Here is a 26,816-nt window from a genome sequence, read left to right as displayed (position 1 = left end):
AGTAAAGACATGCTGAGGGACTACACATATAGATATAATACTCTACGTTCTGAGCTGCGACAGTCTTCAAGCAGAAGAGAAAGACAGAGGATAGAGATAGTCGGATCAAGCGCGGAGAGGAATACAATGCTAGGCGAAGGTTAGCATGCTTGCGGCACAGAGAAACTTTACAGGAAGCCCAAGACACAGAGATCACATGTAAAGGCTAGAGCGACAGTGCACTATTCTACAGGCTAAGCTATACAGTACATCGGACACTAAAGCTAATTACAGGAGCTACACATACTGTATATATGTATGTATATATATATATAAATAGATATATAGGAGACTGTACATCAAACAAGCAGGATAGGCAAGGCATCGCATGCACGTGCAAAGGAAGCGAGTCTAGCAGCAGCAGCAAGAGAAACAAAATGTCTGGCTTTCCAAGACTACCACAGTGAGATTCCTTTGTTGTCCTGTTATAAATCTGATGTTGTCTGTGTCATAGTGTGTACGTCAGTTTTACTTCGGAAAGGAAAAGAGAAAGGACCAATAAATCTATGAAGCTTTTAAACATCTTTTTAAATGCTCTGTTGGGATGTAAGACAGTAAAAGAAGAAGCTTTATAATGGCAAAAACTGCAAACTGCAAAAAATGACTGACAAGCTGCAAAAAATGAAATGCTTTCATTTCCAACAGGCCCTCGATTCAGGACACATTCAGACCTAAGAGCTTAAGTTACATTTTTGAGTACATTTTTTTCACATCAACTTATGAACAACCATTGGACATTGCACGTTGTTAGGTCACGTGTATACTCTAAAGTGCACAACCTCCCCGTTAAGAGGAAAACTAGACAATACTGGCAAATTTATACTAAGGCAACACGTTACAAACACACTAATAACATACCGCCAAGTATCACATGTGCACAAAAAACAGAGGGCTTCAGAGTTCAAAATGGCTTTGCATATTAATTTAAAATCCAAACACTGGGAGTCTCACGTCTCTGAGTAAGACTCGTAAGTGTTTCAAGGTGAAGTCTGTCCGTTTCTTCAAAGCCAGTCCCCGAAAACACGTTTTCTTTGAAATAGCTAGAAGAATCACAAACCAGGTCAAGTATCTGACATACATACAGTACATACACACAGGAAAAAAGCCTTTTAGACTAACATGATGAAAATACAGGTAATCTATACCGGAGATAGAGAAAATATGAATAACTTTACCTCACAAATAGTCTCTGGTTATATGTCTTATATACACGTATGTATACACAAAGATATGTACTTAGGACATCTTGAAATACTATTTACAATCTATGATCAAAAGTGATTGTACACTGACCGACCATGTTGAGCAAATTGTGCTTTTCTAACTTGTTCTAATGAAAATGCTACCGAACCTCTGCTTGGTAAGTCGGGGTTCACATTCCATCAACTAACCCGCCTACAGTAAGCATGTTTGTTTTTATTTTAACTTTTTTGCTGACTACTGTGCATTTGGTCTGGAAACTTTATCGTTAACTATCGTACACTTGAAATCACTGTTTCTTTTGATATTTTGCTGGGTGTATGGATTGGACCCATATTCAAATATTGCTTGTGAATGAATAAAGAAGAAATCTCAGTTGCAATGCTAAGGGATGCTCCTTTTCTTCTCCCTAGATGATTTAGTGCAAGTGATGTCAGGTATACAGTGGCTGCAAATCTGATGAGATTCCTATATTCAAACAAATCACTGTTATTGCACCATTCCCACCTCCTTAAGATCCCCATTAAGTGCTCATCCAAAAAATACATCTGACAACAACCTCTCTCAGCATGGTACTGTAGATGAGAGGTTAACATCTTTAAAGTTATATTCCTTAAGATTTCAGTCCCAGTTGATTTGGCGACACCTGTGGCTACTGGTGGTAATAACAACTGTTTATTAAAATACCGTTCACACAAGCTCCATTCCAAGCAGCGACCACTATCACTTATCTCGAGAAACACTAAGTCAATTATTTTTTTCAAGAAGTCATTATGGTCTCAATCGTTAAATTTGGACCCTCTAATAAGTGTGCTGGTGGCCATTTTGGAAATTATTGCTCCGTTAATAAGATTTGAAGACTTATAGTAGCTTTGATGTCTGCTGTGTGGTCGTTGATTGACAGCTGTGATTGACAGTTCGCTTACCTGCTGCTCTCCTCACTCTAGGACTCACAATGAGTCAGACTACTGTCACAGTATTTCAGTAAGTTAATGTTACTTGATTTAGACACCTGCCCTGTTAGTACAATTTAGCTAAAGTAGCTAACATTAACCTGAGTGTGCACCACTTGGTGTTCCCGGTAAGCTAGCGTTCACTTCGGTCCGAGGTAGTGGGGTGTGTTTCCAGAGCATTAAAGGCAACACCCTGCACTCCTTATTTGAAAGGTCCTGGCCCCAACGGGAAAAGATGGCTTCAAACCAGCTCCTATGCAAACCAGTGGGTGACGTCACACCTTTCTACTTCCATCTTTATATATAGTCTATGCTCTGTTCACTAGGTTTTGATGTAGTGGCCACAGTTGGAATTGCAGGTTATACAACACCCACTGGCCCAAAACAACATTTTCCCAGAAACAAAAGTTGCAACAGAAATTGGTTAACTTTTATCTGTTTACAGCAAAAACAAAACAAAACAAAAAATCCAAAAAACTAGGATTTATCATGTCACATTGTGACTAAAGAAGGCAGTCAACAATTTCGTCAGGCATACTGAACTGATCAAACTTTTCCTTGTGCATCAGGTGAGATGCATGCATGCACCAGCTTTAGTTTTCTGCATCATGTCTAGTGTGTGTGTGCATCATTTCCTGAGAAATCCTACACAGGAATTGTGCACAGGGCAAGTAAAAATGAAAACTACTGTATAGACAGGAAGTTACACAGAGCAAAGTGATTGAATGGCTATTGCTGAGAGTATGTTGGCCATTCTATATTGAAAATCTTAAGGATTATAACTTTTGATGTGTGCGTGTAGCTGGTGACATAAAAAAAAATGGGTTTAACAAGCCTTCACCACCATAAATACATTGGAAAGAATCATGTCTAAAAACAGTAAATAGTGTTAGAAGTAATAAGCAACTACAGTAAATTAGCTTCATAAGCTGCAAAACCATCTTTTCAAAGAGCATAAGGTGATGCAAAATGGACAGACATGCTTTCATAAATGCTTTGTTGTGTAATGTTGATGGAAATCCTCAATAAAGTCCTCGAAATCAACTTTTCCTCGCCTACTTTTCTTGTCAATATTTCCAAATCTATGGGGATACTGCTATACGTCACCAGTCGAGAGAATTTTGTCCAAAAATCACTGCTTGAAGTACTAAGCGCAGATGTAAAGGCAGTTGATTAAGCTGAGGTAAGGTGAAGTGCTTTTTTTTGTTTTAAACCAGAAGTTTAAAGTGTAAGTTACAATAGAACACAGCCACATTTGGCACTTAACAACATATTCGGCAAATGAGAAATGATTGAAAAATAAACTCTTCCTCATTGACCTATTGCACAAGCATTTCATATCACAAAAAAGTACATATAAAGTTACATCACTTACACTACTTTGGGAGCTACTACACTATAGGAAAGGCAGACAGAAGCACTTTTACATAGCTTTGGACCGAGGTAGTCCACAGCAAAAGCTACAATACATAATATATAGATATATCTGTAGATCTTTTTTCTCAAATATACTCTTAAATATGTGACTTTGGAGGAAAGAGAGAGAAAAGAAAATGTTTACCAGTACATTCACGACAAACAATTCATCCGTCAAGGGGGAAAAGTACAGGAGGATTTGGTGAGATGAGTCTTATAGGTCTTGGCCGAGTCGTTCAATCTCCTCAATAAGAAAGTCGATGTCCTCGAAGGTAGCGGCGGGATTTGAGATCACCATGCGGAAAAAGTTGACCTTGTCCCCTTGCGGTTGGTAGCTGACCATGGTTGTCCCGTACTCCATCATCCTGGCCTTTATCACCGGGGCCACCTGGCAACATTCAGTACATACAGCATGAAATAATGGGAGTTCAGAGGAAGAACAGAGATAAATTATATCACTCCATTAGTTTTGTTCATTTGGGCAAGTGAGAATGGCAGTTTAAAAGGCACAAAACAAATTAATGATGAAATGAGCTTGCAGGTAAGTGGAAAACAACTTTTGAGAGCATTTTAGAGTCATAATTGGGAGCCTATTACAACCCACAAAAGGAGCTGTGTTTCTTAATTTGAGGGTGTAACAGCACTTACTTTGCTTGCAACCTCCAACACTGTGCGTCTCAGATTTGGCTTTGAGAACTGAACTCGTGACTGTGCACTAAAAACCCTGTTTTATGCTTGTAGTTCTGCTTAAATGTGATGCTAGATTGCTCTTAAATCTGTCCTTGCACCCAGAAAAGTTCTTGAACTACCAGCGGATAACTGCTAAATATTTTTCCTTATACAAACAGGTGGAAACAATAAACAATACAACTCAATAAATAATCAATCTGAAAAGCCTTAAAATAATGTGAATTTTGTCCCTCTTTCAAACAAACTGCAGTGCTGTTCTTTTGGATTATAATTTGACCAAACAAATAAGCAATTATTCATTTATGCTGTGTAGCATGTTGTAAATCTATGTTACTACAAACCGTGGGTTACCAGAATTGGGTCGTATAAACCTAAAAAAATAAATACAAAAATATGTAGCAAAATGAGAATTTTCTCTCTGCTTTAAACTAAAGAAAATGAACAGTAGGTTTGACAACATGACCATATTTGGAGGGATTGCATCCAATTTCCTGTATATATTTGTGTGACATAGTGAGTGACTGAGTCACTGAGTGGGAGAAATGATCAAAAATGACCACTTCATTATTGTCTCCTTGTTGACTAGCTCTTTTTCAAAACATTTTGCGACCATACTTTTAGAAAAGTGTCTGATCACGTCACTATATTTTGTTTTTTAGCAACTAAATTAATTCTTCCCTCAGATTACTCCGATCCCAGCCCATGTAGTCCATTATCTCCCACCAGTCTGACAACTAAATCTGACACCAGCGTCAGCGTGCTCAGCACTCTGACTGCCACTGCCAAGTTTAGAGGTTATCTCCGAGAGTAAAGCAGCGACAGTCATTTATTTTGTGCTCAGCCGAGTCTCGACGGCAGTGTGGATTCTGTGCTGTGATGAGCTGTGGCAGATTCAATTACAAGTTTGAAACTCACACTCTGTGTTTTGAACAACACCAAGACATTTCAGCGAGGAAAAACCTCTCAAAATATTCCTGTCTCTGGAATATCATTTTAGGGCCAATGCTTGTTGCAGTAATTTACCATACTTACATCATCATTGTGACCCATAATCATGTTAAGGATATGCACATGAGATTCAGTAACGTGAGACGACAATTCGTTGCAGATTCAGCTTAAGAGCTTAGGTTAACTGTGGCTCAAATAACCTTGAGGTCCTGCATAATCTAGCAAGAATTTTAATACATGTGTGGGTATTAAGTTGAAAAATTAGAACATATTTTTAAAACTCAAGGCACTAGTTTGGTTAAGATTTATACTGTATGGATAGACGCTTATACAGAGGTTACAATGCTATGGCTAGCATTCAATTCCTTCTAAATCTCTTGCAGGTGTCCTGTTGCAGTTGGCAAACATACAGTTTCTTTAAACTATAAATCAGCAGCTGGAGATTTCTGTCAGTATTTTGACATTTCCTGTCTTCTAGGAGCAGTCATTAAGGCAGCGCACGTGGAAATTGATGAAAGCTCCTTCAGTTTGAACTTTTTTTTTTTCTCAGGCAGCATTACATCATCCCTCAATTTCAGCATCGAGAGTCTGTGGAAAAGAGAAAGCTGGCCAAACACTTAGTCCAGTGAAGCATGTCTGCAGTGATTTTTCAATCAAAGTGTGTAAAACAAAAGGAAACCTCTCCATTGGATGAACTTTGACAAAGGTGGTATCGATTTATGGAGGATGGTTTTACAGAGAAAGAGAGAAGGGAGAGCTCTTTGTATGGCTGGCATGTACACCATCTGTTTGTCCTAATTGTCAATTATTAGGCCCCCGCTGCTGTGGGCTCCTCTGAACGGCCGTCACTTTAGCTAACTGAATAGTCTCACTCCCTCTAAGTCTGGCCTGTGACACCTTTCCTCTGTGACATTGTCCTTTTTTACAAACAATTTCTCATGAACATATGGCAAAGTATTCTTTAAATCCTGACTATAAGTGGACCTCCATGTTGTCCCTAACGAGGAGGACGTTTGATGGTCAAGTTGGATAGGAATTACAGCCTCATGAGAGGTGCCGTGATGGGTGTTTTGGGTAGATACTACATTCAGGCTTCTTATCTCCGCTCACCCACCTTGTGCAAATGTTTCTTTCTCTCCTCTTTGTCCTCCATGTAGCGTATCCCAGGAGGGAGGTACCAGAAGCAGACGTTGGTGTGCTGAGGCTGTGGGAAAACACAGTTGTCAAGAGATGAGAGGAATAAACTGACACAAAAGCGAAACCACACAGGACTGGGAAATATTTCATTATTATTAGTAGAGGCAGTAATTATATCATGATGATATAATATCATGTTATTGCTTTATACATTTCTTTTGTCCAAAGTAAAGCCACTATGCATTGAAAATAACTATCTTTGGTGCCCACCAGTGGTTGTCTCAAAAAGACACTGCGGCAGACATCTTTCCACCAATTTTGTACGGGATTGTCTCAATTTTCTACAAGCAAAATCTGATTTTAAAGATGCTATAACCACATAAAAAGTCTATTCAGAGTGACTATAATGGCTTTATGCATATTAGCATTAACAAAATTAGCTGTAGGTAAAATACATACAGCATAAAAATTATAAATTAAGCTTGTATTTTCCGTATGTGAAGGCTTTCATGTTGAAATATACATAAAAGAGGAACACATTTCATAGCTACTTACCTCAATTAGATTAATTTATGTGATTTTGCATACATTTGCTATATTACGATATATCAACATCGGAATATAAATGTAATAGAAATGACATGTGGTTTGTTTTGTTTGGTTAATTCTAATATATTTAAAAGATACAACATATCTGACTTCATCAGGGGGCATAATAATAAAGTTCTGCACTCATTTCCATCACTGTCGCTTGTGTTTACATCGTAAAATGTCTTAGTGTTGTTCAAGATGGAGAAAATAGGAATATGAATATACATATATCAATATTATTAATATGATATTGATTTACCAACACATTTGGTAAATCACACAACACACATTGCAGCCTTACACACACACACACGTCCTCTTTGAAAACACACTGTGCATTATACATACACATATCTACGACAATAATACATGTACATGTACATACAGCCATGGTGCAGAGTTTGCTAGTCATCCATGAAATCCTCCAGATATCTCAAAATAAAAAAGTGCTGAAGTAACTGTAGCCCATCTATTTCACTGAGCGACAGTGAATTCTGTTAGAAAATAGCAATTCACATCTCAAAAGGAAAATCCATTAGGTGTGGCCAGCATTAGACAGGTAGCCTGCCTTCTTCCAAGATATTTTCTGTATGTATGAAAGCCCCTTACAGCTCTATTTTTTGGCATCTGAAGTCCTGTTAGAGTGGCCTGCCTGCCTGAAAGCATTCATTACCAACAGCTGACTAGCCATGCACATCATCCATACAGCCTCATTTATACAGTCGGGCTGATTCGGCGGTAGTATATTCAACATCAGATGGATGTAATGGCGCAATGGGAGGTGCAGACAAGTGAACACCTGGGCCAGTGCCCAGAGGACTTGGCTTTTTCCCATCGCCCCCTCTGGGTTATGATGCTCTTAGCCTTTTGGGGCCCAGCAGGAAAACAATAAGCCTTGAAACATTAAAGAGCTTTCACTATAAATTACTCTGGGTGTCCAAGTGCTCCTTTTATAAAAGAGTTTTCAGCTAGTAACCCCATCATACCCACATATGCTTTTGTTGTTGTAGTTTTGCTTAGTGGAGGATATGTCAGACACCATGCTATTCATATGCATATGAGCAATTACAGGCCGTTATGCTATTCATTAAACATAATAGCAGCACATTATACTAGCAGCTAGAGGTAAAAATGGCATTCATCCAACACAAAACAAGAGCACACTGCGCGCCAATCAAGTCATCCATAATGATTCTGAATACACTGAGGTAAGAGGGGTGACATAGACTGATGTTAGCTACTTTTCTCTAATTATGTGGGGTGAATTGGCCTTGTGGAGAGTGAAAGTTAAATGCGAACATACTTTCCCATCAAAGACCATCTCGTAGCCTTCTCTGTCTTTGATCTTGTTGTACAGGTACTCCGACAACTCCAGACACTTGTCAATCTGAGCCTCAAACCCAATGGTGCCCTGCCGAAAAAAAAAGAAAAAAGATTTGAATCTGTTAGTTAAAAAAAAACTCTGACAAATTTATAACATGTGATTATTGTAAAACTCAGGATATTTTGGCAACTGAGGAAACAAGAGGAGACAGAAACAAATCATATTTTTCTGCTAATTGGATAAAAATGTCACAAATTTGAATTCAACTCAGTCTATTGGCACTTACACATCCGTCATGTGTATATAATGTTGAAAAAATGAGTTAAAAGTTAAAAGAAGACGTTAGCACCAAAACAAAAATCAAGGTATAAGATCATCTATTGTATATGAGCCTAATTATCTCAGACTTGAATAAAAGACAATTAATATCCTGTTAGCTGTACTTTCTTTACACTTATATTTTTAAGTCACATGAAGTATGCTACATTGTTTCAAGTGAACTGATATTGCTTTGATTGAAAGATAAAAAAACAACAAACTTTGGTTTCAAGTAACTAAATAGTTAGAAAGTCACAAAGAAAAATTCTCTGAAAACAATGACGTTATCTTTATAATATAATGTAGGTTTTATGGACAATGTAAACAACTTGTGGAACAACGTTAGCAACATAAGTTTTAAGTTTTGGACCTTTAACCATGTTTAATACTGAAATCTGACATAACAATATAAATATAACAGAAAATACCCTTTAAACGTAACTTTCTCTACTACCTTTAAATAATATATCTGCTTTTCAAAGGTCTACGTGCAAGAACAAGCAAACAGAGCAACTTCACATGTCAGCTACAGCCCTACCTTGGCTCTCCACATGAGCCATAGCTTGAAGATGTCCACATGGCGTCCACACTGCAGGGCTTTGTCTCCAGTGTCGTAGGAAAGGTCGTAGTGTTTGTCCTGCTGGAAGAGGTAGCAGGCGTGCATCTGGTTGCAGTTCTGCATCAGACCCTGTTGACAGATGAGATCCGGGAATGTTCATATGTTCTACAGAATTATGACTAAATGAAACCATGAACGATGAAAGATGGAGCATACCTCCTCTCGGACCAGCAGGGCAGAACACTGCAGAGGAACTGACATCATCTTGTGTGGGTTCCATGTTACTGAATTGGCCCTGCAGTAACACGATCAATCACCATGCATCATTACTTAAAATGCTCGTTAACTTCTAATACATACTAGTTCAACCAGAAAACAAAGTCACTTGCCTCTCAACGCCGTCCAGCTTCCATCTGTGTCTCCTGGACATGAGGAGACTTCCTCCCCACGCACCCTGACGGAAGAGACAGACAGTTAATCACACATCTTCACAAGTCGTAGAAAATCCCACACAGACTGTGACAACAATTGTATAATGTCTGGAGTTTGAAAGACATGGGCAGCATCTAACAATAGATACTACGGAGTTGCATTATGGGAAGTGTAGGATCCAAGTGTGTAGAATATTTGGCCTCTACTGCATCGATTTTGAACATTGTTTCAAAAATTTGTTTCCTGCAAGTTTCCCAACCTTGATGAAAGTGCAATAGTAAATCCTTGGAGTTCTGGTAAGTGAAGCTTGACCGATGCAGCATTTTGAGGTTGATACCGATTTCGATTTGAGATTTTAAAGTCCCCCTCGACTTAAAAATGTGTGTTTGCATATTGTTACTTCACTTGGATGTTTGAGCTTCACTTCAGAGCATGATATATGGGCAGTGTTTTCACATTCATCTGCTGAAGGGAGGGAAATTTCTCTGTTCTCCTTAGAAATCTGAGTTTAAGGGGATTTGTGACATCACAATTAATTTGGAGGCTAATCGTGGTCCAGTGTGATGTGAAAACTTGAAGCCTCCAGTGCATATATACTAAGAACGGACTTTACAGTGAAGTAGGAGACATCTTGTGTCCAGTAGTTACACTCCTGAAATTAACAATATTTCAATATTTCATCATTATTCATAGATTCTGGATTTTTCAATGAGGAAGGAGGAATAGATGGAAGTTTTAGGTTTTTAATGAGGTAATTAACATATTAGACACATATTATTATTCAAAGCAGAGTATTTTTATATATATCATACAACATGTCTGGAGGGGATCTTAGGAAGTCCAGTAATTATATATTGGCACAATTTAGCATAACATACAGTAAAGAAACATTCTGATGGGATGTTGTTTTGTAAAGGACATTTTGTAGTAGAAAAAATAAACCTCAGTCAGTGGAAGATGTAATCTCTGTACTGCAGTTTCTTTTTTTTCAGGCGACATATACACTAATACCAATATACAGTATCTACAATAAGCTTATATTGCTCAATATCAAATGTGTTGGAAGCTCTCTCAATAAATCTGCAAAGAAGCTTTCTTTCCACTTGTACACATTTGATCTATTCTTTTAATTGCTCTAATGATTCTGCAACTTTCTCAGTCAGAGGCTTATGTCTTCCTGCCTCTTCCAGCTGAATAACTACTACATGGCAGGTCAATCTTCCCAAAGAGCTGTAATCCTGAAAATATTTTTGTCTGGGTTTTATTGAGTAATTTCAGTATTGCATAATGGTCTAAATTGGTCAGGGAAAATCCTTATTGGAAGGATATTAATGATCTGCTTACATCAGAATCATCACTTTAAATATTAGTATTCAAAATAGGTCCTAATGTCAGCAGCTTGTGTGAATGTTTTTGCAAGCATGTCCAGATTTTCCAGCCTTTTAATGTTTACATAACGGTTAAAAAAGACCACATGAGGAGCTGCATCCACAAAAGCAGCAGGTGCCACAACACTCTAAAGCAGGATGTGTGTGTGTTTTTTTTTTCCATCTTGGCTAGTTGAGGAATGATAGACAAGGCCATTTATGTCTCTTAATAGAGGTGTCCCCCTGTCAGGACTAAATCACCTTCATTAATAGATAGAGTTCTTTCAGTGAGAGGGTCCATGATGGCAAAGTCAGGGGAGGAGATGATTTACAGCCTCTGTTCCAGTTTTTCTAATCTCCAGTGTTAGATAGGAAATGGCCAGCGTCTATCTAGGTCAAACGAAAGCAGCGGCGAGACAGACATAATAGATTTGTCAAACTCACTAGTGAGCTCTGGATTTCTATATCTTCCCCTCACTAAAATCCCTCCTATGGAGAGATATTGTGCATTATGCGTTTGAGGTAATAAGAGTGTTTTAAATTAAGCAACAGGAGGTGTTTGTGCACATTTCCGTCAAAATCTTCAGTTTATATTTAAAGCAGATTTGTCAGTTTGTTTAACTCACGTCCACATGCATCCAGATGTTGTACTTTTTGCAGATGTCAGAGATGGCGATGAGAGGGTCAAAGGCTCCGTACACTGTTGTTCCTGCAGTTGCACTTACAAAGAAAGGTACGAAACCCTGCACAGGAACAAAGACAAAAATATTGTAAACAAAGCACCTACTGATGAAGTTATAACAATGCCAATATGTTTCCAAATTTCCCTCATCAGCACTGTGGTTTCAGTCGACTGAATACCATAATAGTCAGTGCTGTATGAAGTAATATTTAGTCTATTTATAGCAGTGTTATGAATGTGTATCAAATTACCTTCTGTTTTGCCTCCAGTATTCTCCTCTCAAGGTCAGCTGGGATCATTTTACCACTACAAAGGGAAAAAAAAAACAAGTTTTAGTTGCTTCTTGAGTTGTGTGTTAATATACTAACATCATATTTTCCTTTCAGATGTCAATGAGAAACTGACAGTACCTTTCATCTACTTTGATGCAGATGACACTCTCTGTCCCGATGCCAAGAGCGGCCGCGCCTTTCTTGATTGAGAAATGGCTCTGAAACATAACATAATCGGGTCACAGGAGGAAAAATAATCTGGAAATATGCAAAGAAATGAACTTCTTTGCTTCTACAAGCTCACATAGTGAATGATTTGTGTGTTATGTAATGGCTTTTGCTCTCAGCATCTTTCAAATGTCCTTTAAAGATGGAAGAGGGGACACATAATGTGACAGACACACCAGTCACCTTGTGTCCTTCAGTGTCTGACACACATAATGTCAGCTTTATATCAGCATTGATGGTGTGAAAGTTTTAAAAACACACATCTAGCACAGCAAGGGCTAGTGAACAAGGCAAAAAGGTCATTTGATTTCTTAAAAATGTTCACACTCATTCGATCCGACCGGACACATATTGACAACACTGGTAAAACATCTAAAATCATCTGAAGCGTCGATGCCTACATGTTCGGATGTGAAGGCCACCAGTCTGGGAACAGATGACATTCCTTTCTCCTTCACTTCAGGGAACATCTTGAAGCGGGCCAGCAACATGGCATACATATTAGAAATAGCACCACCTAGAGGACAGACAGTGATTTATAGCCAGTCAGTGTCAGCCCACATCACAGCCTTAACTAGCAAATCTCATGGGAGTGATGCAAGGTTTCTAACTGACGCAAAGCGTAACAGACTTTAAAAATGTCCTTGCATGTTTAAAATGAAGAAACAGCAACAACAACTAAAATCCTTTGTTTACAGCGTGTCAAGAGCGTATCGAGAGATGACATTGCATCCAAAACCACAGCTCACTGTCCGCAATGTCAGAGCCAATCAAAGTCTTTCATTAAATTCTCCAATGAATGCTCCTCATCATGTGACAACCACGAATGCAAGGAGAAATTAACGATTGGGGGGGGGGGGGGTGATGGAGGGGAGGCTTAAGCTGGAAAAAGGAAAATGATTTTATGCTAATTGGCTTTGAACCAAGTTCCATTTATATCATCAAGATGCAAATTGACACATTACAGTTCAGACACATACACAGGCAGTTCCATTTTCCTGTGAAACAGAGGGGTGGCGGGATTGTCGTCGCCTGACATACCAGGAGAGAAAATGCCATCTCCTCTTCCGTCCGGCCAGCCAATGATCTCCCTCATCTTCTTCAGACTGACGTATTCGAGCAGCACAAAGACAGGCGCCACCTCATAGGTGAACCTGTGTTACACAAGGGACATCACATGGTGCGGGTTACACAAATATGATGCCAGGTGCCCAGAGGGAAAGCTGACAAAAATGCGCCATGACTCATCTTCGAAAAATAGCTGGACATTTTTCCCCTGCAGTTTGGTTTGTAGTTTGGGCACATATTTAGAGTTGTAATTTATATCTCTTGCAGAGGTACATACAACACATAATATTTCAAATTCTTGAAGGATAAAAAACTATATTTTCTCTATCAAATATGTAAAAGTATTGTTGATTGTACACACATTGTACAGGATTCACCTTCTGTCCCAAAGGGGCAAAAAGATGCTTTTGAGCAAAATGTACGAGCATCTTCACAAAAATTAAACACAAGTTAATAGAGTTTTGAAGATTTCTTTTTCCACATCTATGTTTCATAGTATATGAACATCTTCATCTCTCCTGCTGCATTAAAAATAAAATTTTCAATATTTGCCTCCTGATGTATTTTTTAATTTAAATATGAGTAAATTACATGCAGTAATTCTGAAAACCGCAATACTTCACAGTTGCCAAGGCTGACTCTTGCAGAGTTTATCACCCCAAAAACACACACTAAAATTAGCTTCAGATTAGTCTGAATTTAATTTCAGAGCTAATTTTCTCCCCTTGAATCCCCGAGGGGATCAGAGGTAAAAGGCAGAGGTGGGAGGGGTTCAGAGGGGGAAATAGAGGGAGGGGGGGGGGGGTCTGCCTTTCATTTCACCCTTTTCATTTGCCATGATTGAGTGAAAAAAAAACGCCGCTATCAGCCGGTGCAGACGCAGAGCAGAGTGCATACGGATGGACCGGAAATGGAATTCATTGTCATTATCATTATCACCATTTAGAATCACGAGGAGCAGGCCACATACTTACATATTGGTGTTGGCAGTGGATGTTAGCCAATCCGCTGCCAGTCCAACCATGTCTAATCCTGTAGAGAGCTGATTGAAGTACCTGGGGTGGGCTGAATGAAAAGGAAGAGGGAAGGGTGTGAGATGGCTGCAATTGGAACATTTTATCTGGTGTCAGGAAAATTGAATTTTTTTTTTTTTTGTGTTTATGCTGAGTTTGTGCAAAAATACCCCCACAAACTGTCATCCTCTAAACTCTTAATTGCAGGTTAGAAATGCAGCTGCAATGATGCTTTAAATCATCTTGAGAAAAAGTGAAAACATTTGGTGTGACATGTTGGAATTAAGTGAAGAGTAAACAGACCAAAATTAATTTTATCCACATTTAGGCTCAATTTTATAATACAGACTATACCATAATTATAGCAGGCTGTTTTTAAAGAAACAGGAAGAAGTTAATGTTCTTTTAAAAATTATATGTAAAAGATGTTTGTCTAATTAAATTTCCATGTATTTTCTATTATAATCATGCAATGTAACCTGTTATTAAGTCCTGTAATAAATACATACCTAGGCTATACTATATCTACCTATATATTTATTTTTGCTTAAATTCTGTCCTGTATTGTTGCTGTAAATTTCCTCCTGTCATTCTGGAGAGAATAATGGCCTATGAAGCCTTGTTATTAGCCTATTACTCTCTTACTTGGTGAACCAGATTTACTGCGTCACCGCATTTATCGGTCTGGTGGCCAGGAGGAGGGAAAGCAGGACAACTTCCAGGCTGATGTTTCATAAAAAAAAACACATTTTGTTTTCTGTTTTTCTTTGTTTTATTCTGTCTTTACAAAATTATTTTTGGAGGATATCAATCAATAACATTTAATGATGCCAATTAGTGATTTCGCAACAACTTAAACAGGCTACATTTTATCATCTGCTACAGCATTTTAGGATTTTCTTTGTTATAGTTTAGGACGTGTAGTAGCTCGGTGTTATTTTTAAGCATTAAATATTGTGATTTACACAAAGACAGGCAGCAGGCCAGAATTTAGGCCCAACCCAACTAGATGCAGCTTTAAAACTGGGGATATTTCCTAACATGGTAAACTAAAATGCTCTTAAAGTCAGGTATTTTATCTATACATTATAAACATCCAAATTTCTACCTGTTTTGATGGCGTATTTCAGAGTAGCGCGACAGCTGATCAAGATATCATCCAGAGTAGCCGGCTCCTCCTGCAGCTCCCAGTTGTTCATCTGAAGCAGCTCGTTTGGATAATGAAAATCAATAACTTTCGTTTCCCTGTCGAAAGACTCCACGATGTAGGCCAGTAAAATATCCACAACCTCCTGCAGGAAGGTCATTGTTTTGGTATCACCGTCCATAGCAGGTAGCAGGTCTGTGGGGAGACATTTTGTGAGTTAGATTTCCGGACTTGGAAAAGGTGTGTCTGAGGGAAAAAATGCAACATGAGGATGCACAGGTGTAGGCCTTTAAATGGGGCCACGAATCGATTTCTGCTGTAAAATTACAGACTTTAGGTCTGTAAAAAAAAAAAAAAAAAAAAAAAAAACGAAAAGAAGAATGTGTTTCTTTTTATTTTAACATCAGATGATTGAAGGGTGTTTTTACGACGCTCAGCGATTCACAAACAAGAGATTTTGCTGAAGGTGACCTCCATCACTGCACAAATGATGAACGGCACACATTATTCAATCCTGTAGATATTAAGCCTTAAAATGTGGTTTATTTCATATGCATGTCCGACATCTGTTATCATCTTATACCATCAAGAAAAGACATTTAAAAGATAATTATTGGAGGGGAAAAAGTCGATTTGAATGCTGTCAAATGCAGTTAATTCATATGTTGCCTGCTGTTTCCATTTATTTAAAAAGAGTAACTACGCTTACGCTAATAAATAACTTATATATTTGGTGTTTTTGCACTTCCAATTCCAGGCAAGGCCAAGGTTTGACTGATCAGGTGACAGTGATAAAAATCCAGCTTTACTGTGTGCTTTTGTACCTGTTGAATAGAGGTCGGAGAAGCCTCCAGCAGCTTTGGTGCAGTTGCAGGATTTGTTGCAGCCGCAGGTTTCAGCCGCCGTCTGTGGCGGCTGCTTGACGGCCGGCTCGGCGGGTTTCTCCACTTCCCCGACATTGAGCAGCGCTTTGGACATCACATACAATAAAAGCATTGATATTTTTTTGTTATTCTGTCGACAAGGCCAGGCCATGAATATAAAGATGGAAATAACAGGCACGTCGCCCAATTTGCCTCCCCACCCCCACCAACCCCACTCCCTTCGCTGTGAACCAACATACCACATAATTTCGATCCAATTCCTCCGGATAATTTCTGGGCCGCCGCTTGGCACCAAGCCCTGGCTGGAAGAGAAGAAGGGGATAAATCAAATAAGGCTGAGGAGCGCACAGGCTTCAGGTGCAGAATCCAACTTTAAGATGGCACAAAAAAAGCGCCATGCAAGTTGTAGTAGCCTAAAACAACCTTTTTTGATAAAATTCTTTCCTCCTGCAGGGTAAAACTAAAAAAGAAAAATGTAGTAAAAGCAGATTTGTCGACTATAAACACAGCAGGCCTGTTTGGATTGTCATGTGGTTGCAGTTACACCAAATACAGGACACTGACTTGAAACAATGCACTGAATTAGTGCTGCGCCCGGTCCATCAGAGGTGGTTTGAAGACAAAAAAAAGCCACTCACGCGTACTGGGGCTCTGACTCCCGGTATTGGCCCCAGCATTATCTCCGCCAAGAGACCAGAAACCGTGTGATGCCATTGTTGCCGGTAGTTAGGAGCTGCAGGAGACACGGAGACCGACAGAGCCCATCCACACGCGACGACCGGGAGCTGTTCGAAGCTGATGTGGTGCTGAATCTAACCAGACCTCTCCGACTGCTGCAAATCCAGCCGTGCATCCGACAGACGCTTTATGCTACAGAGAAGCCCCTAAAAATAAAACAAGCTGCGCGTGGAGATAACGAAAAAAAATAACACAGAAAGCGTCCACAGTGCTTTTCTTTTTTTTTTGCAGGCGTCCAGAGGTGCACAGCTCGGCTGCATGAAGCAGCGTCTTCCCAGAGAAATCCGCACACACTTGACTTCAGCGGCGCACTCACAGTCAATGCTTCCACGCACCGCGCAACCACTCTCCTGACTTCATAGGAAATATAGTGCAAGAGTAAGTTCAGGGTGCAAAAACCTACAGTGAAATATCTGCTTTTGGATGGAAGTGCGCTACATTTCAACTCAAAATAAAACAAAAGCAAAAATGGACCAACCAAGAAGGAATGGCAAGTGGTTTAAATGAGAAGCTTCTTGTAAAGGTGCCTAATTGCATCTAACCTAAATTTCACGTCACTAAAGAAATCCCATCGTGATTCACTTCAGGTCATGACGAACTGCGTTGCGTCGTGCGTCGTGACTCCATAAATCCCCAACATTGTGTCCCCTGCGTGCTGAACTTACCCTCCATACAGACAGTGAATGCCAACTAATTCATCTGCCCAGCAATTGCAGACCTATTTCTTGGAGACCGGCTGCTGTAATTGCACGCCTCCGGTGAAGGCAACAACGGGGGAGGCGAGGAGTCTTGGATAAAATACACAAAGTGCGTGTGGGTCCCACCTCTCCCCAGTGTGGGGCTCGTTACTCCAAAAGTACTCAACACTAGTTCCTTGTTTTACTGAAAAATTCCCATCACCCCCCTTGTGTTGCACCCTTTAAATTACCATTTATGTTTTTGCACCTTAGAAATCATCATAATGCAGGACTTATTTTTCTACTGAAGGATAAAGAAAAGCATGTCATCATATGATCTTTTTATTAAATCTGTAGTTTAACTAATTATTATTCTGCAACTGGTTTGTAGATTATAGTCTAAAGGTTAAAAAAATTTCCACATTACGCGTTACAAAATACGATATTTCATCCGACATTGTCGCCTTTTGCCCTGTTTTCTTGTCGTTTATCCATGAATGAGAGCAAACGGACCCTCCAGGCATCAAAACTATAGCCTGAGTCATATCTGTTATGATTTATGAATGCAATCCCCCCAAAAAAAACATCCAATGCCAAAAAAAGTAAACTAATTAAAATAAACTGGTCCCTTTGGCAAAACCCAGTATTTTTACATTCTGTGCTTCCCCATAGTGAGTTATAGCAGCTTTAAATGTTCAGTTTCTACTTTTCACTTTAATATAAATACATTTTTCTTCTATGCATACTGATAATAATGCTTCTTTATGTACATTTTCTTTCAAATCGTGGCTATTTTATTTGTAAAAACAGCAACAATGATCCATCTGTCTTTAATATCCAACCATCCATCCATTGTCTATACCTGCTTATCCTGTGCAGGATCATGGTTTGTTGTTCTTTCTTGTGTTTTTTTTTTTCTTTTTCAGGATTTATTTGCTGTTATGTCGTTTCTGTGCCAGTGTGTGCAGTCAGCGTGTTGGGGATTCACTAACAGCCCCTGTGGGGTTTGCTCCCTTAAATGTCACAGAAAAGGTCAGAGGTTTCATATCAAAGAAATGTTCAAGTCAACACGGAAGAGACTGCATGAAAAGGAGTTTATACAGGGCTGGTTTGATTTCAACATGACACAGTTTACTCCTTCTGGTATCTCAGAGCTTTTCTTGTCACCAAAGGTCTACATGAAGTGAATTTGTCAGTTGAAATGGAGTGAAAAATGTTGAAACGTTAGCTCATATTGCATGGGTGCAGCCACATGCTAAATGTAAGATGAAGGAAACATCACCAGGAATTTGATCATTTTTATGTTTAAATGAACAAAACAGAGATTACAGCAGGGAGAAGAATCTGAGGCTGATTTTCCAAAGATAAATGATCCAAAACAGATTAAAATGCAAATTATTCAAGTGTAAGAGCACAGTTTGAAATATCTTCTATGTGTATTTACACGATCCATAGAACTTATAAAATTATATTTGGTTTCCAAAAGGAAATGAACAAGCCCAAACAGACAAAACGCAACCTTTCGCAAATCACAGGGAAAATACAGACATCAATGACTAGATTACAAATGACATAAATAAACCTTCATTTACAGTAAGTTTAAAGCATTTTTGTTATTTACAGGTGCATCCAGCCTGTTTATAACGTGCTCATTTAAAATAATTAGTCTGGTTTTGACTTTTAATGCCTGCAGCAATCAATGTCCATTCAATAATGTCCAAAACAAAAATACAGTACAGAACTTGTCATTATAACTTACAGTTTCATATGGTTTGTGCAGAAGCTGTGATGAATTCAATACTCTTGTGATTATGTTATCATATACTGTTATCTGATATGATAATAAATCGCCACATAGTGCTTCAGATTTTGACAGATTACTTTGCCAAATGGCCAAAAAGTTCAGTCCCATGCTCAGTAATGTTTGATGAGCTTTCGTCTCTGGGAGGTCTTCCTCAGTAGATGTCTGTAGTCGTACGGATTCTCATCAGTTCGACTCTCTGTGGAGGACATTCTGGGAACGGAGCTCCTGTCGACACAACAAAAGGAGAGAACACTGAAATCAACCATAAAGATAGAGGTCAAAGTAGAGAAAGTAGAGAAAGAAACAGAAATGCCTTGAAAGATTTGAACCAAAAAAAAAAAACAGAAAAATGAGAGAAGAGATGAAAAGATTCATGTTCAGGAGAAGGTTTTCATATTGTTTATCATCTTCAGCAGTCATTTATCATCTGAGGAAATGTCCAGGCAGGACTGGAAAACAGATGAAACTCATACTTGGATTTGTCACCATCTGTCCTATCTGGCTACCTGGGAATGCAAGTGTAGCATATTTGTAGAAAAAGCTAATCTGTAAACAAAGAAATATAGATCATGATAGCTGCCAGCACCTCATTATTACCATTCTCACATTAGTAGCTAAAAGTCTTCACCCATAACTGCTTGTAGGGTTAATGAGGTTCTTTCCTCTCAGTTGACTAAAACCCTGCAGCCATCATTCAGAAGCAGGAAATAATTGCTTTTTTTTAATTTCATTTTGTTTTGAGGACAAACATTTTCTTTGGATAAACAAGTTAATTTTCTGTTATGTAACCTGGATTATTACTGTATGGGTATGTATCTCTCTGTCTATGCAATTATGTAAATGCATTAAAATGACTCTTGCTATAATTAACAGTGGTGGCATTAGTGTGTTTATGTTTATATATTTAACAAACCCAAGTATAACTAATCGATTGCAACATTTTTTAAATAAGTTCAGGACACAAAAATAATTGAACTGACTTGACTATGAATTTGACTATGAGTGAGTCAGTTGATAGTCACATGTTCCATACACCCTCCAATCATATTTTATCCACAACCTACCTCTGTTAATACAAGGTCTATAAACATTTGGCGCTCATTCAGCCAGTAAACAACAACACTGAGCTCTGCCCTCGCTGCTGCTGCCTGCTTCAGGATTTATCTCCCTCCCTTTACCTCCCCATCCTCCTCCTGTATTAGCATTCAGCTGTTTGTGATATTGAACGTTTCTTTTTAATGTGTTTATGTTCATCATAAATGGTTAAAATCTTGACATGAGGGTCCTGATTGAACTGTCGTTTGTGTATCAGCAGCGCTGTTAGTCCAAGAAAAGTTTCCCCACAGGCACAACAGAGTACATTGTGTAGTGTTTATAGTATAAGTGCATTAAAATAATTGAAATGTGCATTAATACAAATGGCAGCTCATAGATTTGTTCCAGGACATAAACCATTTCTCAGAACAGGCCATCAGCCTCTACAGAGATTTCAAATGAAGAACGTTCTTGATTTGACGTACCTGTTGTCTTTGGCAGCTTTGGGAGGCTCTGGTTCAGTTACCGCCCTCTCTCTGGGCTGCCTGCTAGCAGCAGCCGGTCTGTGCTCTGCAGACTGCCTCCTGTCTCCACGCTGTCTCCTGTCCATGGACCGTCTCCGCTCTGCAGACTGCCTTCTCTCAGGCATGCTGCTGGGTGGTGAAGATGTTTCCTCTGTGGGGATGGAGGGGGTAGATCTGCTGGTGGGCAGACCCCGGTAGTACTGGTCATCTACATCCAGCAGCTTTCCTGGACTAGAGGCAGAACAGAGGGGACTTTATTAGCTATTTCTTGATTGTTTATATCTACTAATACCAGTATAAACTGTCATAGTAACAATAACAAAAGACGTCATATTCATCCAACTGTTCTCCTGTTCGTTTCCAACATAAAGTAGTGAATGTATGTCTTTGAATTTGTGTATGAATGAGGCATTTTTGAAATATTAATGAGTTTGTTGTTTGATTTTCTAGCCTTTGTTAATATTGATTACATGCTACACAGGACATACTAACTGTAAGGCTCAGACCCCACAAAAAAGAGATTTGGCATTTGTTTTTAATTTATTTGAGGATAGATCTCATTTCTTAGGGGAGGAAAGTTGAAAAGCCAAAGCATTAGTGCTTTAAAACGCACTAAGATACAATATATTTTCTGTTCTGGACATAAAAAAATAGCATAGGAGAACTAAAAAAACATTTCTGCAATTCAACCATTGTCATATTCTTACAGATCAAGAAACAAACAAGCTTTATATAGGCTCCTCTTGCAGGTAAACAACTGCAATCATGACAACAGATCACAGCTGTGTCCTAACTGAAAGAAACTAAAACTGCACATAAAATGTCTCAAATGAATACAAAGAAGCCAAAATCGGAGATTGATTGTATATGATTTCTTATATATCTTCAAGATTTGCAGACATTACAAATCTTTTTACATAAAAAATACATAAATATACCTGAAACTAGATCTCAGACTCTCAGTGCCCTAAACATAGAGTCGTTGATGCTGCCTTAGTGTTTTTATCTGTACTAGATACACTGATTTTTGGACACTGAATATCCAATACTGGAGCTGCTTTGTTTAACTGAATTATTTGTTTTTTGTTGAGTAACCATAGCTAATATGTTTCCTTTACTTTTACTCTTGAATTTGTTTTACTCCAGTGTTGATTACCATGACTGGTGATTATGACTTATATTTTACTGAAGGGGCAACAAGTTTTACTGATCTAAACGAGGAAACAAAAACAAGGAAATTAGGTTCTTCTACTAATAACTTTGTTTGACTTACTAATTTGGAAGATATGTCATAATATTATGATATATGTTATGTTATTAATATAAATTATATCTTTTTTTTCAGTGCAAGTCAAGTCTTCCAGACAGGACACATGCACCTGTGATCGATTTTCATGATTGCAGTTGTTTGCCTCATATATGAAGCCAGTTTGTTCACTGTTCTGTAATACCATGACAAGTGGTTTGATGGTTTAAAGTTCTCCTTTGCAATCTTAACAAACATGTTTTACAAAAAAAATATGGCTGGAACTGGGTCTATATAATAAAAAAACTTGAGGTTTAGTCTTTCTGCATTTTCTGTTTCCTCTCACTCAGGAGCAGCAGTTTGAGATCTTCATGCTCTTTAAATAGTTTGTCTTTTTTAATCTTTAGATGCAGCTCCTTTAATAGCTGCTACAGTAGATGCTGGTTGCAAGACTCTCTGTATAGAGAGAGAGTCAGGGAATTTTCCACAAGTAATCGTGGTGCCATAAGCTAATTTAGCTTCTTCAAAGGTGAATTTGAAAGTTTGTACTCCACCAGCAGGATAATTATGGGAATATAACAGCATGAACAACAACAGCAAAGCAGTGACATAATCAAGAAGAAAAAAAGGAAAAGAGGGTAATTATCAAGCCCTCAGTCTGCAAGTATCTGCCCACCAGACTGTGTAAATTGCCCATTGGCAGCACAGCCTCCCTCACAGCTCAAGGGGTGCTGTTATGAAGCTGAACCTTTGCTTTGACCTTCATATGAACAGGAGCGAGAAAAAGACAATTTCCATGTAGGGATCAATACAGTCTCACACATTATTAACATACTGTGAAGACCACTATTGGAAATCAGTCTCTTCATGACCACAGTGCTACAACATCAGAAGCATCAACAGTTACCAGTAACCTTTCACTATCTCATAGCAGCAGTGGGATGAGTTTGAGGCCTGATCTGACCTTATGACTGTATTTAAAGGCACAGAACTCATCCCACTGATGAATCATGATGAATGTGCCTTTTTGAGGCTAAAATGAAAATGTCCCCTCGGTGATAATAGTCTGCCCTGCTGTCTGGGCCATCAGCTGAATTATGTGAGTGGCAGAATACTGGCAGACAAAAACCTTGATGATATCGGCTCTCACGACAAAATTTTGTCATCAGAGTTTACCTTTTTAGACACAGACCTGGATCAATACTGAAACGATTTACCAAGAAAACATTGAGGTTTAGTAAAGCTTACAGGTTTAAAGAGGTACAATACTGGCACTGTGATGAACAAAATCTGATCTGATCCATTTAGTTTCTGACAATAACAAGACATTCCTTGATGGTATGGTATGCTAACTATTAATATGTGTCCCAAGTGTCCACATTGAGATCTGATTGAGATCCGATCGCTCTGTCCAACTCAAACAACTGTACGTCACATCCTCCTCTCGTTTGTGCGGGTCCAAAAGACAACAACAACAAAAAGATGGTAGCTGTCTGTGAAGCTGCACTACTGTATGGACTTTTATTTGCTTTTAAAAACAGAAGAAGAAGCCACTCACTAAATACCTACAGAACTGGTGAAAGTCCAATGAAGCTCAGATGTTCTTTGTTTGGTGTGAATTAGCTAATGCTAGTATGCTAAGAAGCTAAGATGCTAAACATTTTACCTGTTAAACATCACATGTTCCTGGTAGCTATTAGTTCAGGTTTATTGCCATTGTCATATGCATGAAATACTTGTGCTCTGGCTACCTCCCTATAATGCACAGTAGATATACAATTAAAAACAAGAAATATAGAGACATGCACCCACTTGATACGTACAGTTAGATATGGAGCAAACAATACACAAGAGATAATATTGTACATACATGATACAAAATACAACAGCACTGTGAGCATGTTTGCACGCTATTGTTAGCATGGAGCTTTAAGCAGTGCTGTACCTCAGCACAGTCTCACAAATACTCTTAGATATTCAGTTGATGCTGTATAGGTTTGAGCTTTTGTAGCTTTTGTAGTTTTGTAATCTGTAGTCGCTCATGGTCATGTCTGTTTAGCACTGGTTTGGCCAGCGGGGAAACAATTTATCCCTCATGGCTGTAGCAAGGTTATAACAGGGGCTGGTTCAGCTCTGGGTCACTGCTTATGCTAACAGTCCTTCTTCTGCTTATTTCCTACAAACTGCTGTTGATGCTATTGGAAACATAAAAGACATCACTTCCTGCAGTAAAGAGGATGTTTCACCAAAATGACCTCAACACCTGATTTTGAAAATGGCAAATATGAAAGGTTTCATAAGCTGGCAATAGTCTGACTCACTATTATGCTTTTTATACTTTTATGTCATTTTAGGGATATAGTATAAAACAGACATGAAGAGCATTACTTTGATGCTGAGTGATATTGTACCAGCAATACAATTTGGGATTTGGTGGTATGTAATGACTGTTTCTGCTCCTTCCGTACGTCTTTACTCCCATTTATTGTCATCACCTCTGTCTACTCTCCAGCTTTCACTCTTCTTACCACCTACTCCCATCTCCCATCCTCCTCTGCTGTCAGCTTTAGCCAGAGATGCTATCTTTCCTCTTGACCTTCTCATCCTTAATGATGCATGTAAACTGCTCCTGTCCATCGCAGGCTTTATTTATCTGCTAACAAATTATTACCCTTGATGTTAAGCACTGTGTCGCACTGTGTGTGTGCGTGTGTGTGTGTGTGTGTGTGTATACATCGAGGTATGTGTGTGTGACTGCTGTGATAAAGTACCCTGGTCCCTTCTTGTTCAGCCAGCCCTATCGGTCTATCTCCCAGCCTCTGTGGCTTCTATAACACCCACGCACAGGGTGGTAAACTCACCTTGTGAACTATACGACACATATATATGCATGACCACACACACACACACACTCACCGACACACAGTTTCTACTCTCTGATCCTCTGATAAATTTAGCAATATCACACAATCCTGCACAGAATAACACCAGAAAGATTTCTGATGCCTAACATTCATTTCATTGAGCATATTCAGTGGATGGAAGTGAGGTGAAAGATGAGGCTAATTAATTTCACTGAGGGTGTACAGTATGTAATGCTGCAGATCGTTGAGTTTGGACCCAGACACCGTCCTTATGTTGGTGCAGGGCTACAGTCATTACTCTGAACCAGGCACGCCAAGCAAGCAGGCAGCAGGCCAACCTTTTAAAACAGTGCAGATAGGTTGTTAAATTAGTTTAAAAGTAAGAGCTGGACTTACTCGTCTTTCCTGGGCTTGCGTTTATCATCCTGGACGGACCGCTGAGTGGAGAGACAGAGCACAGATTAGTTCATGTCACATCAAAAACCCAAAGTCTCTGTGTTCAGAGTCGGTTTTGGAACAGTGGTTCCCAACCTTTTTGGCATGTGACCCCTGAATACAAAGGAATGTATCTACAAAGAGTAATTTTTATGGATGAATTCTGCTTTCCTATCGTCTTGCTCATCTCATGACTCCCCAGTGTGACCCCCACGTTGGGAACCCCTACACTACACCACTGTTGTAAAATAACAATAGATGAATTTCTAAAATATCAAATACCATTACCTTAAAGATTTTCACTGAATTTCTCTCCAGTATTAAATTCATAAAAGAGTAATAAAATTATTATTTGGTCAGCTATGTTATAAATAATGTTAAAACTACTTATTTATCTCTTATTCTTTAATATGGTGGAATTATTATTATTATATAAAAACACTGAAAATAAATCAAACCACCATAATTGTAAAAAACAAACTGCTAGAACTGATATTCCTGAAGTGGACTAAATAAACTCTGAAACATACGTTTGAGACAACTTTGTAATGGTCTGAGCATAATGTATGTTGTAAAGAATACAGCAGAAAGAAAAGAAATTGCCAATCAATAGTGCATTGTGAAAGCCAATGGCCAGGAAAGCTGTTACAGAGTCACACGGCATCCGACTGTAAAGCTTGACTGTAGTAAGTATCTAAAATCGTTCACCAGCTTCTCTGTGACTCACATGAATCAGGTTGTAATAGGTGGAGTCCTCGGGTGTGTTGAGAGTCTTCGGCGGCTGGGTCCTGCGGGGGGTCCTCGACAATCTCTTGTCAGCTGATAAGTAAGGAAGACGTTTAAGAACATCAGATGCTGGTATTGTGTGAACTTTACTGTGCAGTTAAAGTTTGTCACTTTGCTTCATTTCTCAAACTGCTTTGTGTTGAGACAAAAGAGGCTCCACTTCTTCCTGTTGAAGGTGTGCACATGAGTGAACACTGAAAGGAAAAACTGAACCTCAAATACACTTTTTACACATGATCAGTCTGCAATGTTCAATTTATTGTTGCAGATATTTTTAGCCATGATAGCAGCATGGCTCTAAGTGGTCCACCACTTTTGGTCCTGACTGAAATATCTCAACAATTGTTGGAGGGATTGCCATGATATTTTGTGAAGACATACATATTCCCCTCAGGATGAATTGGAATTTTTTTTATATCTAGTGCTATAATCAGGTCAG

At 38.8% G+C, this 26,816-nt stretch overlaps 2 protein-coding genes across 5 annotated transcripts in view; both read right to left on the bottom strand.

Moving 5' to 3' along the window:
* Window positions 1-728: 728 nt before the first annotated feature.
* On the bottom strand, window positions 729-17,811 carry gad2 (glutamate decarboxylase 2). Its single transcript, XM_067578333.1, has 16 exons — window positions 16,907-17,811; window positions 16,508-16,570; window positions 16,209-16,352; window positions 15,346-15,579; window positions 14,199-14,289; window positions 13,198-13,310; window positions 12,558-12,673; window positions 12,067-12,146; window positions 11,908-11,962; window positions 11,601-11,717; window positions 9,565-9,629; window positions 9,392-9,470; window positions 9,155-9,304; window positions 8,278-8,385; window positions 6,361-6,450; window positions 729-3,996 (listed from the first exon to the last, which is right to left on the bottom strand). Exons 1-16 carry the CDS (start codon window positions 16,980-16,982, stop codon window positions 3,823-3,825), a joined length of 1,755 nt encoding a protein of 584 aa, XP_067434434.1. The 5' UTR covers window positions 16,983-17,811; the 3' UTR covers window positions 729-3,822.
* A 949-nt stretch (window positions 17,812-18,760) lies between these two features.
* myo3a (myosin IIIA) overlaps window positions 18,761-26,816 on the bottom strand; it is a 60,647-nt gene continuing 52,591 nt past the window's right edge. For all 4 annotated transcript variants that reach the window (XM_067578237.1, XM_067578233.1, XM_067578235.1 and 1 more), the window contains 4 exons: window positions 26,319-26,410; window positions 25,553-25,593; window positions 21,008-21,277; window positions 18,761-19,712 (listed from right to left, as the gene is read on the bottom strand). In XM_067578237.1, the coding sequence (XP_067434338.1) occupies window positions 19,598-19,712; window positions 21,008-21,277; window positions 25,553-25,593; window positions 26,319-26,410 (518 nt within the window). In that variant the 3' untranslated portion in view covers window positions 18,761-19,597. The remainder of the gene's footprint in view (window positions 19,713-21,007; window positions 21,278-25,552; window positions 25,594-26,318; window positions 26,411-26,816) is intronic.

Source organism: Thunnus thynnus, chromosome 21 (assembly GCF_963924715.1).
Source record: "Thunnus thynnus chromosome 21, fThuThy2.1, whole genome shotgun sequence".
Taxonomy (NCBI): domain Eukaryota; kingdom Metazoa; phylum Chordata; class Actinopteri; order Scombriformes; family Scombridae; genus Thunnus; species Thunnus thynnus.
This window is presented reverse-complemented; position numbering and strand designations above follow the sequence as displayed.

Bases quoted from the DNA above. Each gene is read 5' to 3' on its own strand.
- gad2 (XM_067578333.1), bottom strand. From the start codon at position 16,982: ATGGCATCACACGGTTTCTGGTCTCTTGGCGGAGATAATGCTGGGGCC. The intron at 13,311-14,198 runs GTAAGTATGTGG...TGTGTAACACAG, and splicing joins TCCACTGCCAACACCAATAT to GTTCACCTATGAGGTGGCGC. The intron at 9,471-9,564 runs GCAAGTGACTTT...GTGTTACTGCAG, and splicing joins AAGCTGGACGGCGTTGAGAG to GGCCAATTCAGTAACATGGA.